This window comes from Phyllostomus hastatus, unplaced genomic scaffold (assembly GCF_019186645.2).
Source record: "Phyllostomus hastatus isolate PE091 unplaced genomic scaffold, TTU_PhHast_1.1 phas_scaffold_78, whole genome shotgun sequence".
In the NCBI taxonomy this organism is placed as follows: Eukaryota; Metazoa; Chordata; class Mammalia; order Chiroptera; family Phyllostomidae; genus Phyllostomus; species Phyllostomus hastatus.
The window spans coordinates 28,718,055-28,732,501 of NW_025334041.1; the positions used below are offsets into that span (position 1 = coordinate 28,718,055).

The 14,447-nt window shown below is 39.1% G+C and overlaps 1 protein-coding gene across 4 annotated transcripts in view; it reads right to left on the minus strand.

The window, feature by feature from the left end:
* Positions 1-14,447, minus strand: part of PPP1R9A (protein phosphatase 1 regulatory subunit 9A) — a 264,322-nt gene that overhangs the window by 24,271 nt on the left and 225,604 nt on the right. For all 4 annotated transcript variants that reach the window (XM_045827667.1, XM_045827666.1, XM_045827665.1 and 1 more), the window contains 2 exons: positions 8,355-8,512; positions 7,578-7,824 (listed from right to left, as the gene is read on the minus strand). In XM_045827667.1, the coding sequence (XP_045683623.1) occupies positions 7,578-7,824; positions 8,355-8,512 (405 nt within the window). The remainder of the gene's footprint in view (positions 1-7,577; positions 7,825-8,354; positions 8,513-14,447) is intronic.

The following is a 14,447-nucleotide window of genomic DNA, read 5'->3' on the forward strand; positions in this document are numbered from 1 at the left end:
GTGTTTCTCTCCATCTCTCCCTCCCTCCCTTCCCCTCTCTAAAATCAACAAGCATGTCCTTAGGCGAGGATAATAATGAAATAAAATAAAATACAAGAGTCAGAAATACATCCACATCAAAATCCACTTCTGACCTCAAATATTGATCATGAGTATTTGCGTCATTACTCTTTGGAGAATGAATTCAGTAGCCACAGATGTGATACAGACACATAAAGAAAATCCACAGACATGGCACAAATACCTGCTGAGGTGATTTTGCTAAGGGACGTAAAAAAAAAAAAAGCAGAATTTCAATTACGTTAAGAGAAGCCAAAGAAAAGAAAGTGCTGGATTCTTCCAGATCAATCCTAAAGAAACTCTAAATGGCTAGGACTGTGCAAAGTTGTGAAGTAGACTGCCTAATTATTTTCTGAATGAGTGGTAGCTGGGCGATGTTTAACGAGTGATGAGAGGGCCAGGTGAGAAAATGTGCATGGGAACACTGCAGCCTCTTAGTGTTGCAGTCACTGGACATCTGGGGACTAAAAGCCTGGTTCTGCCCATCGCAGAGCCCGCTGCTAGGCAACCTCACATGGTTATCTCACACATTCGCCAAAGTGTGTTCCAAGGAACACTTACACGAATGCTTTCAAAATGCTGAAGTCAGAGGCAAGATCAAATAATAATGCACTTTCCCATTCTAAATCAGTCGAGCACACACTAATGGACATCTGAACTTCTAGTCTGCCTAATAACCAACACTAGACTGTTATGATTTCAGAAAAAGAACATGTGACATTTGTGTTCGTTTATGTAGCTTTATGTAAAAGCTCTATTAGGCTTTTTGAAACTTCTCAAGCACTACCTTTGTGAGAAATTAGAAGTCTGGTGACCTGGTCCTCATTTTCTTTTCCTTCTTTTTTTTTTTAATCCTCACCCAAAGATATGTTTATTAAGTTTTTAGATAGAGGAAGGGAGGGAGGGGGTAGAGAGAGAGAGAGAGATAGGCAGGCAGGCAGACAGACAGGCATCAATGTGAGAGAGAAACATCGATCAGTTGTCCCCTGTACCTGCCCCGACTGGGGATCGAACCTGCCACCTAGGTGCGTGGTCTGACTAGTAATCGAACTCACGGCCCTTTCAGTGCATGGATGGGGCTCCAACTAACTTGTTAGAAATTTCAACTTGCAGAAATTTCCTAGAGTGGCGCGTTAGGTAAGAATGTAAAGATGAGGTCTAGTCTGTGTTTATGAGAATCACTAAACCCCATTCTGGTTTATTTATTGATGAGCCAATGAGCTCTAAGAACCACATGTATAAACACTCACACACAGAAGAAAATCAGATTAACATACTTTACCTCCGAGCTGTCTAGGTCTGCACAGTGAATTAGTCTCAGACAGCAAGGAAATCAAGGATTTTACAGAATGCTCTTCTCCAAATTAGATTTTGAAGATAATTAGATCCTACTTTGTGAATCTATACTGTATCATGCCCTGAAATGTCAAGCAATTGGAAGCGTGAAATTTCCCCAACGTTTCAATGATACTGAGTTCCATTTTGGGAACTGGGTAGGGAGAGTCCCTGAGGGACACAAAAGAGCTCTACCAATGGTGGTGCTTCATTGCAGTCATCTGTCAGCCCAGTCTAATGAGCACACTCCATATACACGTCCAGTTAACTTTAATTGTAAGCTTGCTGATTTCTGAATATAAAAACCAGGAGAGAACAAAACATATGGATGATGTTGGTTGTTATGTCAGCTGTAGCTCCCAAAGTAAATCAGAAAATTGTATTCTGGTTTACAAATTAGTTTTTTCTAGGTTTGAGCGTCATGAATCGGTCCCTCTGAACTTGATTAAATCTGGGTAAATTACTGAGTTTCTGGACTCAGAATACTAAGGTCTAAACTCTTGGCTCTCGGCACTGACTGGTAAGAGGCTACTTTCTGAGAGTCAGTTGGCTCCTTGACATCTTTCGGTTCGAGGTGCAACAGAGCCTGAACGTGGAAAGCAAGCAGGACAGGCCTTCCCAGTTGATGATGGTGGTGGTGGTGGTGGTGGGGCGTCAGAGAGACAAAAGGTACCACAAAACAAACAAGCAATAAAGGAGAGAGAGCGAGCAAGAAACAGACAGACACTGACTCTTGTCTGCATAGGCCTTCAGGGAAAGTACGGGATTACAGATGTACATCCAGCCTTTAACACAATTCCTGACACAGTGTAGGTGCTCAATAACTATTTGCTGAATGAATACATAAATGAACAGATTGATGTCCATGAACATAGAAAGCATAGAAAACTCAAGGCTGGAAACATCTTTCAGGAGAAGAAAAGAACATGAGGTACTGCTTTCATCTGGTCAGAGTTAACAACCAACAAACAAACTAATAACTGACTAAAAAGTCAGTATTTTTTCATTTAAATTTTTATTTCTTGATTTTAGAGAGACAGGGGAAGAGGGGAGAGAGAGACAGACTGACAATGATTTGTTGTCTCACTCACTTATACATTCATTGGTTGATTCATGTATGTGCCCTGACCGGGGATCAAGCCTGCAATTGTGGCGAATCTGGATGACACTAACCAACTGAGCTAGCCGACCAGGGCTCAAGTCAGTGCTTTATAAAAGCTCAACTAACTGCTTGTTCCTGGTTACCCAGAAATACAGTCCACCAAGAAAAATCAAAAGTGGGAAAGCTCAAGTACTTGGTCTTCAGGAAAGAAACTCCTCACTCCCTATTCTCTTGGTCCTGTGTATAGTACAGCAGGGAACTTCATCCCAAAGAAGCAGCAGTAGCAAATGAGAGAGGCACTGGGGGAAAGGATGGATTTTACTGCTAATGACTGCTAATCACATTTTACTGCACCATACAGTTAATGGACTGCAAAGCACAATTCGAACCCAGATAATACTTCTCCGACCTGAGAAGAGACATCTGCTGACTTCAAAGATTCATAAATATATTAGAAGTAAAAGGCAGAGAGAAATAATCTAGATACGATTTAGCCACTTTTAAAAGTATTTGGGCCAGATTTCATGTGTGAGTGATGCACTCTCTGACTATACGTAATTTCTTTCAATGACCTAGTTATGCCCAATAAACTCAGAGGACCACAAAGTATTATCCTATAGCTCCAAATATGTATATGCTTCTGCTGTTTTGCCTTCTTATGGATCAATTAAGGTCTACACTTATTTTCTCTTCTGAAGAGATGATACAGGGCTTGGCACAAGTATATTTCTATAAAAAGTATGATTATAATCCACAATTTACGTTAATTACTGAGAGTTTTTGAAGCTTTTCACTCTTTTGGAGATAGGCCAAAATCATAGTGCAAGTCCTTCATCAACTTGACAATCACTATTGACAAATTAGAGGGCTTAGAAATATTTTCTCTTGCTTCCACTAGTATACTGTCCTTCCTAAGTACAGCAGTACCTCTGTACTCATCCCTAATTTGTTCCAGAACTCATGACAAGTACTGAAACTGACAAGTGTCAAATGATGCATTTTCTCTTGGGGGGTGGCGTCATGACTTAGACAAGTTCTAGCAAGTATGAGGAGTCTGGAGCAAGCACTGGGTGCTGAAACATTATTTTTTCTTGTCAAAATGCGACAAGTACAGAGTTTGATGAGTTCTGAAGCTGATGAGTACCAAGGTGTGACTGTACTTAATTTTTATCTCAAAGTTTCTTCTAGAAGAGCTGTGCTCAGGACCAGTCTGTGAAAGACAATTCCAGCAACTGACAGGCTCCAGGAGGGAAACCAGGGGACATGCTGGAAATAAACCTATGGTGCTTACCCAAAGTTGCAAAGCAGAGTGAGCTCCCACAACCAACTGTATTTCTATGTTCACCATGTATTTGTAGGAAGACTACGATTTTTGATCTGGTAGAGATAAATTAATACGGATTTTCCAAAAATGCAACGATATACAATCACACTTGCAGTGTAGCAGCATGTGCCATACCACTGCTGGTGCTGGCTGCTGGGATTCTTTATAGGTGATTTGATGGGTATTTAATTTAAATGATCATTTCTTTGTCATTAGGTTGATCATCTTTTTATATTTTATACATAATGCAGATTTTCTCTTCAATGAATTGACAATTTCCTTAGCCTATTTTTGACTTTCAAAAAATTATTTGAAGCTACTTGTATATTAAAGTCTATTGATTAACTTTGTATATGTGGTCCTTTTTATGTTTCTTGTCCACTGAACTCAAGAGTCTTTGTAAGATAGCTGCAGAGTATGAAGAAAAAAAACAAACCCCCATTTCATTTGTCACCCCGCTCCCACTGCAGTTTATACTCTGAAGTTCCCAGTATGCACTTCCCTATTTCTACTCCCTGACACTCCCCCAAGTAATCAGCGTTATCATTCCCATTAATAACCTCAACATTTTGTTTGTACCTCTCAATAATCTGCTAGTTTTGTTTAACTCTGTAGCAATAGAATTACATGTATTCATCGTTGTTCACCAGTAATTTGCTTCTCAATGTCTTGCTCCAGAGATTCACTCACCCCTGTTTTGTTTCTGTGTGGTTTATTCATTTTCCCTCCTGCACTGATTCATTATAGGAAGATACAGGGTCCGACACAAATAACGCCCCTTTCTAAATTACAAAATCATAAGCATGTAATTCTGTAAAATAACAATATCACACTCAAACACACCATATGACATTTTAGGTGAAATGCTCAAATTAAAACATAAATTATCATACCCATATTCTTACCCTACCAGCCACACTCAAGCAGGCTGTACTTCTGCCGGACCCTGTACTGCAATTTATCTGTTCTACTGGTGATTATTCTAGTGATTACTGGTTTTTGGTTGTTCCCAGGTTTTCCCATTATGCAACAGGACTGCTGTGAATATTCTTGTACATGATTCCCAGTAGACAAGTGCAGGATTTCTTTAGGCCACACGAACAGGCGAGGACTTGCTGGGTCAGAGGGTGGACACATGTTCGGCTTTACCAGGTAATGCCAAACGGTTTCCAAAGAGCTTGTACCAATTTACACTTCCACCAGCAAATGCTCGATTCGTGGTTATCTCACATATTTGCCAGCACTCGATAATACCAGATTTTAATTTTTTGGCAATATGGTGGGTATAAAATGATATATCATTTGATTTATTTCATATTTTCCTTATTACTAATGGGGCCGAACACCTTTTCATAAATATTATTACAGACATTTGGTTTTCATTTTCTATGAAGTGCCTGTGCAGGACATTACACATTTTCCCCTGTATTATTTGTCTTTTTCTTTTTAGTGCTCTATGGGAGTTATTTCCATAATCTGGACACTAATCCTTTGTTAGTTACATAGGCAATAAATGTCTTCTCCAAGTTTGGAAGATTCTTTATTGTGTCTTTTAGAAATAGAAGTTTCTAATTTTAGTATCATTTGACTTTATCAATCTTTTCCTATTTTTTTGCATCTTGTCTAAGAAATCCTTCCCTATCCTAAAGTCACAAAATATTCTCTTATATACTTCTTTAAGTCTTAAGATTTTTTAAATTTATTTATTCATTTACTTATTTATTTATTTTTGGACAGAGGGGAAGGGAGGGAGAAAGAGAAGTAGAGAAACATCAATGTGTGGTTGCCTCTAGCGTGCCCCCTACTGGGGACTTGGCCTGCAACCCAGGCATGTGCACTGACTGGGAATCAAACCAGCAACCCTTTAGTTGGCAGGCCAGTGCTCAATCCACTGAGCTACACCACCCAGGGCTAGTTTTTCAAGTTTTACAGTTTTATATTACCCAATTAAGTCTGGAATCGTCCTCCAATGAAATTTTTGCATGGTATGTGATAGGGGGATGGCTATTATAGTTTTTAAAAATATGAATGACCAATTTTCCCAAACAATTTATATAAGACTATTCTTTCTCCACCATCTACACATGTGGCTATCATAAAATGTGTGTGTATACAATCTGCTTCTAAGCTCTTTAATTTTGTCTCATAGTTTATTTGTATTCCTCTGTATAAAAAATGTACAGAACTAAATAATTCTAGGCATCCCCCAAAACCTTCCACCTCAGTCTTCTTTAAGAGTTTCAGGTATTTTAGTCCTTTTTTCCTTTCTTATAAATTTAGAGTCAGGTTGCCAAGTTCCACAAAATGTCTGTTATACTAAATCTCTAGATCTGTATGGGCAGAAATGAGATTCCTTTTTTGCTATTCACTTTTTTAAATGACAAATGAATTTTACAGTGAACAAACATATATCCACCAACTAACTTCTACAATTTCCATTTTGCTACATTTTCTTTAGCATATAGCCATTTCTCTACTCGTCTGTTAATCCATTAATTTTTAATCGTGTTTCAAAGTTGCAGATACTTCACCATTATACACATCAAAGTATTTATTTCATATGGTTATTTTACATCATGTGTGTGTGTGTGTGTGTGTATATCTATATCTATATATATATATATATATAGATACACACTCCGTGTATGTACACACATACACACACACATATATTCATTTCAGATGTGAAAGATAATACAGTTGATGCTTGAAGAACGTGGGTTTGAACTGCATGGGTCCACTTATCCCCAGATTTTTTTCAATAAATATACAGTCAGCCCTCAGTATCTTTGGGTTTTGCATCAATGGATTCAACCAACCATGAATTAAAAGTAGTATTTTTGACCTGTGGCTAGAAACCTATGGGTGGGGAGGGCGAACCGTATGCTTTATTCTACCCCAGCCTATATGAGGAATTGAGCATTCATGAATTTTAGTATCCGTAGGGGTCCTGGGACCAGTACCCTGTGGATACTGAGGGACACCTGTACCTAAGACTTTGGGAAGTCAAAACTCGTATGTGTATTTTGGCCGTGTGAGGACCAGTGCCACACTGTTCAAGGATCTCTGTCTGACCCAGTCTGACCCTGTCGGTTACTGTAAAGGAGCATGTCAGCTGTGGCAGGAAGAGAATGAACCTACTCTATTCCTCTCTGCATCATTTAACCTGTTTAAACAGGAATTCATGACTTCTGTAAATTAAAAGATACTATTAAAAAGACAAAATCTATGGACACTGCTTTGAAATTGTGATATTAACTCTAGGAGCCTTTTAAAAAATTTAATTGGCTAATCTCTTGCATTACCTTTGTCATAGCTTTCTATCACATTCTTTTGCAATATAAATCATTATTGTGTAAATTTCTTCTAAGTAAAAACCAAATTAATAGGTTAATGCCTGTATCACTTTTATCTTCAAGTATATATATTTTTCTCTATGATTACTTTAGTGTTTACCAAAACTTGGCTACTATTCCACAAAATCTCTAGAAGTCCTCCTGAAGAATTTCCTTTATTAGTAAACTTGTGGGGCACTAAAGAGGTAAAATTACTAACCAGGTAGGAAAAGATAAAAAAACAAATAAATGAAAGGGGGATGTTCTTTTATCCCATAACATAAACAAGAAAAAACAATATAAACTGTAAAAAGACAAAGGACTTAGGATTGTTAGAAAAAAATGCCATTTTTATATTGCACAAATTAAGATGTTAGTGAAGTTAGACAAAACGGAAGGAGAACAAAGAAATTAACGGTACCTTTTTCTTCTGATATTTTCCTGGTGGGGGCTTGATGGTGGCAGGGAGAGTCTTCCACATCATGATCAGGTTTCGCAGGAGAGGAGAGTGAAGTACCTCCCCAAGCAGAGAAGGAAGGCTCCCTTTCTGAGTGCAGTGGTCCTTGGAATTCGGCTATGTGGTCAGACTCCAAGAAGGGCACGCAGCCAGCCACAGAGGTGAGGGATGGAGCACCAGAATCTGACTCTGGGGAGGAAGTTCTCAAACCCTTGGGCAGAAGTGATTTGGTGATACGCATGTGATTATAGAAACTGTTTGATGGCTGCTGATACAAGAGCATCAATTCCATGTAATACTTACTTTGAAATCAGATCGACCTTTTTTTTTTTTAAGTAAATACCCATGAAAACCGATTTTGTTTGTTGGGATGAGACTCCATAGTTCACAGCTCACCATATTACCATTGTAACTACCACAGACACCTAAGACATACGGAAACAATTACTTGTACATTCATTATTTCCTGCTAGGTAAAAGCAACTGCCGAATATCAAAAACACCATCATGAAATATGACAATGTGGATAATGCTCTTGGTTAGTTCACTGAATGAGTACAGAAAGAATCTGAATTACAACAATGCATCTATCGAGTTGAATAAGGATTTTGGAGACAAAAAAGGGAACTATTTCGGCTATTTCCAATTACAACATCGAATCTGGTTGCAGAAAATCAATCGACTGTAAGAACAAAGTTACAGCCTAACAGTGTAAGTCAGAACACAGTCAAGGGTGCTCACCTTTCGCTCGAGACTGTCCTCCCCGTCTGTCGAACTGACACTATCATAGAGTCGTGTGCGAGAGGGCCTCTGGCGCCTGTTCTTCACGGAGAGCTGGGCTCGCGTTTTCAGGGCTTTCGAATCCAGGCGCTCTGTCTCTGGGACTGCTTCATTCAAATCTAAGAACAGAACATTGCAAAACAATTAGGGAGAGAACTCTTTGGAGAGGATTGATGCAGAGACCACAGACACTGGTAGCAAAATCTTAGTGATACCAGGCCAGAAATGGGTGGCAGCCAAGACAGCCTGTCTAAGATCCTACAGGTAACAGAAATAGCAGCAAAAAACCTCCCAGGGAGATCTGGAAGAAATGCACAGAGGTTGAGGGGGAAAGAACTGGCACTAAAGATAACCAAGGCAACAACAAAAATCTAACACCCAAAGAGCACAAAACCTTCCCACCATATAACTATAAAAATCACTGATATGTATGTATGTATGTATGTATGTATGTATGTATATGCATGAGGGAGTGTTTGATGAACAAATATAGAAGAGGAAGGTCTAGCAAAGCTGGGAGATCTTAGAAACCAAGGACAGAAGCCTACAAAAGTCAGGTGGCTGGTTCAGTACAGGTAACAAAAGATGACCATTGGTGTAAATTTTCTTGAGCAAAATTTACTAATAGGCTTTTATGGTTTTACTTTTACCTTTTCAGAGTGGCAGTCATTAAGTGAAATCATAATGGTCAAGAAATTAATAATTAAGTACTTCTGGATATAAATTATTAACATAAAGCAAATAATTGAATTATAAAAAAATAATTAGTACTGCTATTAATAGAATAAAATAATTTCTTTTAGTAGCATTACCCCAGGAGATGCCTTTTCACAGTATTATTCTAAAGGTGCACTCCAGATATGTTATATTACAAAACTTAGACAAGCAAGCGCCTCAGGCTATATCTCGCTTACCTGTGGAACTTAGCACTTGGCATATGATTCTAATGAACACATTTGCCCCCCGGGGATACATCTGTTGAATGACATTATTTAAAGAAGATTTTGACTTTTTGTTTTTTATATTTGAAAGAAAAATATTTATTTTTGATATTATCATTTATTAATGATAATATTATTTATTCATGTTATTATATTTATATTTATATTTGAGACAAAATAATCTCCTTGATCACTTTAATTTACTCCTTCCATTAAAATCTAAACTTGCAGCTACCCATGAAGAGTTCATTAATTGTGGCAATTGGGAGAGGATCAACCTTGCAAGCTCTTGTTTACATATAAAATGTGAAAACACCCAACAGGTGAAAGAAATAATATAATAATTATTAAACTATATAATATCACTATATTATATTATTATTATATATAATTACTATATACTATCACAGATGCACATTTTACAGCGCATCTGTTTTGTACTTGGACTTCACGTTCCGTGACACACAGCACTGTCACATACACCGTCTCCTGTGTTCCTCACAAGAGCTCCAAGACACAGGTGCTAAGTGTGTTTCTTCTGCTGAGCTCAGAGAACTTGAGCAACCTGCCGCATCTACACAGCCAGCTGAGAAACTGCCACGATTATTCTAGCTTTTTCTGACTCCCAGGCTACTACTCCGTGCACTTCAATTTAGTTAGTGTTGACCAAGTTATTAGAGTAAGATTTTAATGCCAGTGGGGTTGTGTTTTCAGTTGCAAAATCACATTATCACGTGACTAGTCTAGGAAGTTTACTTCTCCAGCAGGCTACGTGTGCCATAGTACCATCAATCTGCCACACGTGTGTTAAGAGAGCATAAAATAGGAGACATTGAAAACTACAGAAAAAAAGTTTCTCAGATGACTTCTTGTTTGGTTGGTCTAATAATGGCTTTGGTTACTTAGTGACATAAACACCTAAGGAGGAAGCTCATTGACTTTTGAAAATATGGCTCTGTTTGTGATAGAACCCTGGCCCTTGTGGACCCAACAGAGAACTCAGCACCCAGGACTGCAGGAGCCACTCTGTCACCAGGGGCGGGTCAGAGTAAGGGAGTGGGAGAACGATGTCTCAGCAGGGCTCAGAATACAGAGACTTTATTCTGGGACTTCAGCTCCATTGCTATTCAGTAATGTGCCCGGTACTGGTGTCAGTCATCCCCCCAGTGGCAATCTGGTATGCCTGCTCTAATATCGGCTACCACTGACTAGCTTCTAACCACTGAAGTGCACGAGTGGAACTACGTCTTTAAAGGATGAAGTCAGCCAAAATCCGAAAAGCAGCGCCTCTAATCCATTATCCAAGTGGCCAACAATGCACAGCACCTGACTAACAGTTTTTAAGTATCTGAAAACAAAGAGCTCAGGGTCACTTTATGGTAGTTATGCATGGGTTACAAATCAGTGACTTATATTCCCATTGAAAAAAGTCTTAAAGTAAAAAACTGGAAAAGTGGGATGTAGCTGAGGTCATTCCCTTCAACAGCTCTTATACCAGAAGGAACACTGTCTGGGAGACACCAGAAGTCACCCCCACCCCCCGGGAGTGTGAGTGGAGCTGTGTGCAAAGGAGGAGGTATGTATAGATAGCAGTTAAGCTGCTGGGCACTAGCAGAGTAATCTGTTCAACCTCTGGAAGCTCACTTTTTCTATCATGTCATAGAAGAATCAGAATATTCTAACTCAAAAGAACCGTAAAGATTCTAGCCCACCGTTCTTTCTCAGGTCGGAAAACAGAGGCTGCAAGTTTACTAGCTTCTCTTCTAACTGTGTCCCACAGCTGGCCTGTGCAGGAGGAGACTGGATGGAGTTCAGCCTCAGGAGCTTGTCCTTCCAGAAGGCCATTCTCAAGTCTGAAAGCAAACGTCACAAGTAATCTGCCTTCTTCGAGTCCTCTTTTTGGTCTTACTTTATGTTCCAAGCAAACATATATGCCAGCAGCTCCCTTTGCCAACTCCCAGAAGTATACAGTACCAGAAGAAAAAATAATTGAGGGATTTTTATTTGGCTTTATATTTATCCAAGAAATAAAATTCTTACATAAAAAAACTGATCTGTCAGTCCTGTGCTGGTGATGTCAGGAGAAATCCCACTGGGTAATGATTCTAAGCTCCGTGCTACTCAATGTAAGGCTCAGTGTGGCCACGTTCTCGCACCATCGTTCATTCTCACAGAGACCTTCATCAGAAGCACAGGACTACTGCCGTGAACCCAAGACTCTGGGTCCTTCCTCTACCCCTTCTTTCCACGGCATGTTGCTCTGCTGTCCCTAAGAATCAGAGGAAAGTTTCATTTTCCTTTCTCCTTTCTTTTCTGTTCTTTCTTAGACCCTCCAGTCTCTGAAATAGACCTTTTTTTTTCCTGACTCAAATTCAACTAGACGTATAAAAGAAGAGCAGACTCAAGTGAATCGATACACATAGCCAGACAAATACAAAAAGGATATAAAGTAGCTGATGATAGAGCAGTTTTAAGTGGGTGGGACTCCACCTCAGTATACCTGCATCTTAAGAATAGCCTCATTATTGCTTTGAATTGGATGCTTTAAAAGAAATGTAATAGATTTGAGTATGACTTTAGCAGCTGTTATGAAAAATGTTCTGTGAAATTAGGATGCCATATATCATATTACACTGAGATCAGTTTCCTCAAGTAATGCTGTGAGTCATTCGGTTTTTTTCACTGGATTGACGTTATTTTTGACGTAAATGGAATGCTGCCCACGGCTCAGACCCAGGCGGCAGGGGAGCAGAGGAACGGAGCAGCATGACAATGGGGTCTGCTCCACATTCTCATGCACATTACTCTCCTCGAGAGCAGCCAGACCTTACTTACACCATCACGCTGCCTGGCTTGTGCTATTATCACTGAAATGCTGAACATAATGAGACACTTGATGCACATCATTTACAGTCACTGCAAGTTCATAAAGGGTGGGCCCATGGGGCTTTGGGTTCATACATACAGCACTAAGAGGCAGGTTTATGAATTGCATAGGGGTGGTATTAAGTAGTTACCACAGAGGTAGTCTGGGAGTTAGTCTTCCTTGAAAAGAATCCAGAACAGTGGCTCTGCCACTAAATTGGGCAATTTACCAAAACTCTCTGTCCCTCAGAATTTTCAACTGCAAAACTGACATGATAATAACATAATATAGTAATTGCATTTTGAGTACTAAGTGCATAAGAAGATATGTAAGTGCTTAGAAGAATGACTGGTACGTAATAAGCAATCAATAAATGTCTATTCACTGACAGTGAAAAGCTTAGCAAGATATTCTTAAGTGACTAAAGCAAGTTTCGGAACAATGTGTATATTCACCATAAATATTTAAAAACTTGCAACATAAATATATATTGTCTAATGGTAGATACACACATGTAATTGCAGAGGGAAAAAAACATGAGAAAGATATACACTTCAGATCGACAACGATGGTTACTTCCAAAAAAGGTATTACATTTGGGGATGTTAGTCAATGAACAGTACTTTAATCTTATTTGTAATGTTAAAATTTTCTTGTATTATATATTTTTTTGCATTTATGTATTACTTATGTAGTTACAATTAATGAACAAAAATAAAACACATTGAACACATTTTCTTTTACAGAGATATCCATTCCATTCTAATCTGATAGCTCTGTGTTTTAGGACTCAGTATTTCCCACTATTGGTCTTGTTAACTGTCCAGATCTGTGTGTCCCTCAGCCTGCCCCAGGGGAGGGGGCTGCCCTATCACGACATCTATGGAGACTGTCTGCCTGCCTTGCTACAGTGCTAACTGCCTGAATATTTGGCCTAAATAAGACCCCATGGCTTAGCTTCCAGTTGCTACTTTGTTTCAGTGTTGTATAGGGAAGATGTATTGAATCAGAAAGTCACCTGAGGCCAAGTTACACAGCTTCAGCTCATCTTATAACACCTCCGTCAGGAGCCCAACCCTGGGCACCTCTCACCCCAAACATCATTAAAAGTTGGTTTCTTTATAATTATTAAAAGCTGATACATTTTGTATCCCAAGTCATATTTATTAAATTTTAGAAAGCTGGTTTCTTATCATTTCAGAACAAGTAGAAGATTATTGCTGTTTCCTAATCTTTTAATTAGGACTGAGTTTACTGTTGCATGAACTGTACAATTCATTTGCTAATCTTTGAAAAATATTAAGGACTTCCTTTTTTAACTTTGTCAATAAATGCAATCTCGAAACGATTTATATGCCCTCTGAAGTGTAATTTGGTTACGCGTTCTTTACTGCAGTCTGATACCTAAAGTCAGCCTTCTTCAGCTTAAAGTCAAACTACCTTCCTGTTCTCAGAGGGCAGAGAGGTCCACATTCTGCTAGCTGTATCTCGGGAGTGCCTCTGTAGTAACGCCGCCAGCCTGCCGTGGAGGTAGCGGCTGTGAGTCAGGAAGAAACTATGTGAGATATCCTAGGTCCCACCGTGTATCACTTGAAGCTCTTAGAAGGGTTGCTTGATTCACAGACCATGACAAATACAGAATATAGATGTAGACAACAGACAAAGGCATTTAAATATGTTAGGAGTCCTTCAGTGTCAGATGTCTCTACAATCTGATAGAAAAGATCTGCATAACCTAAAATTCAAAGAAACGGAAAATCTACCTGGCTGGGAACTGCAGACTTCTGTGAGTAGAACCATGAAGTCATGTGCAAAAGTTGGGTCTAGGTGAGATGTGCAGATGTCCTCTTCTGGACATTGTAGTGTCTTTGACATGACAACATGAAAGAAGGTTCTGTGCTCTCACTGAAGGGTGACTACACGACTGTAGTCGGTTTCTCAGTCAAAAATCTCTGGACATTAGTAATCCCAAGTGTGCTAACTAGGCAACTCCCCAAATTATGTATTTTAATACTATAACTTCCTTGATTAGTATGGGAAGAATGCAGGTCTTACGCCTTTGGTAGAAAATAACCTAAGTTCCCTGAGATGACAGTTGTTGGCAGGATAAGCCATGGGAAAGTACCTTTTGCTACAGTAAGACCAAAATATGTATAGCATTAGAAGATTTAAGAAAACTCAAGGTTCACAGCAGTTGTAAGGATAACATAATATATGTATCAGAATTTCTTAAGCATTCATGAACAC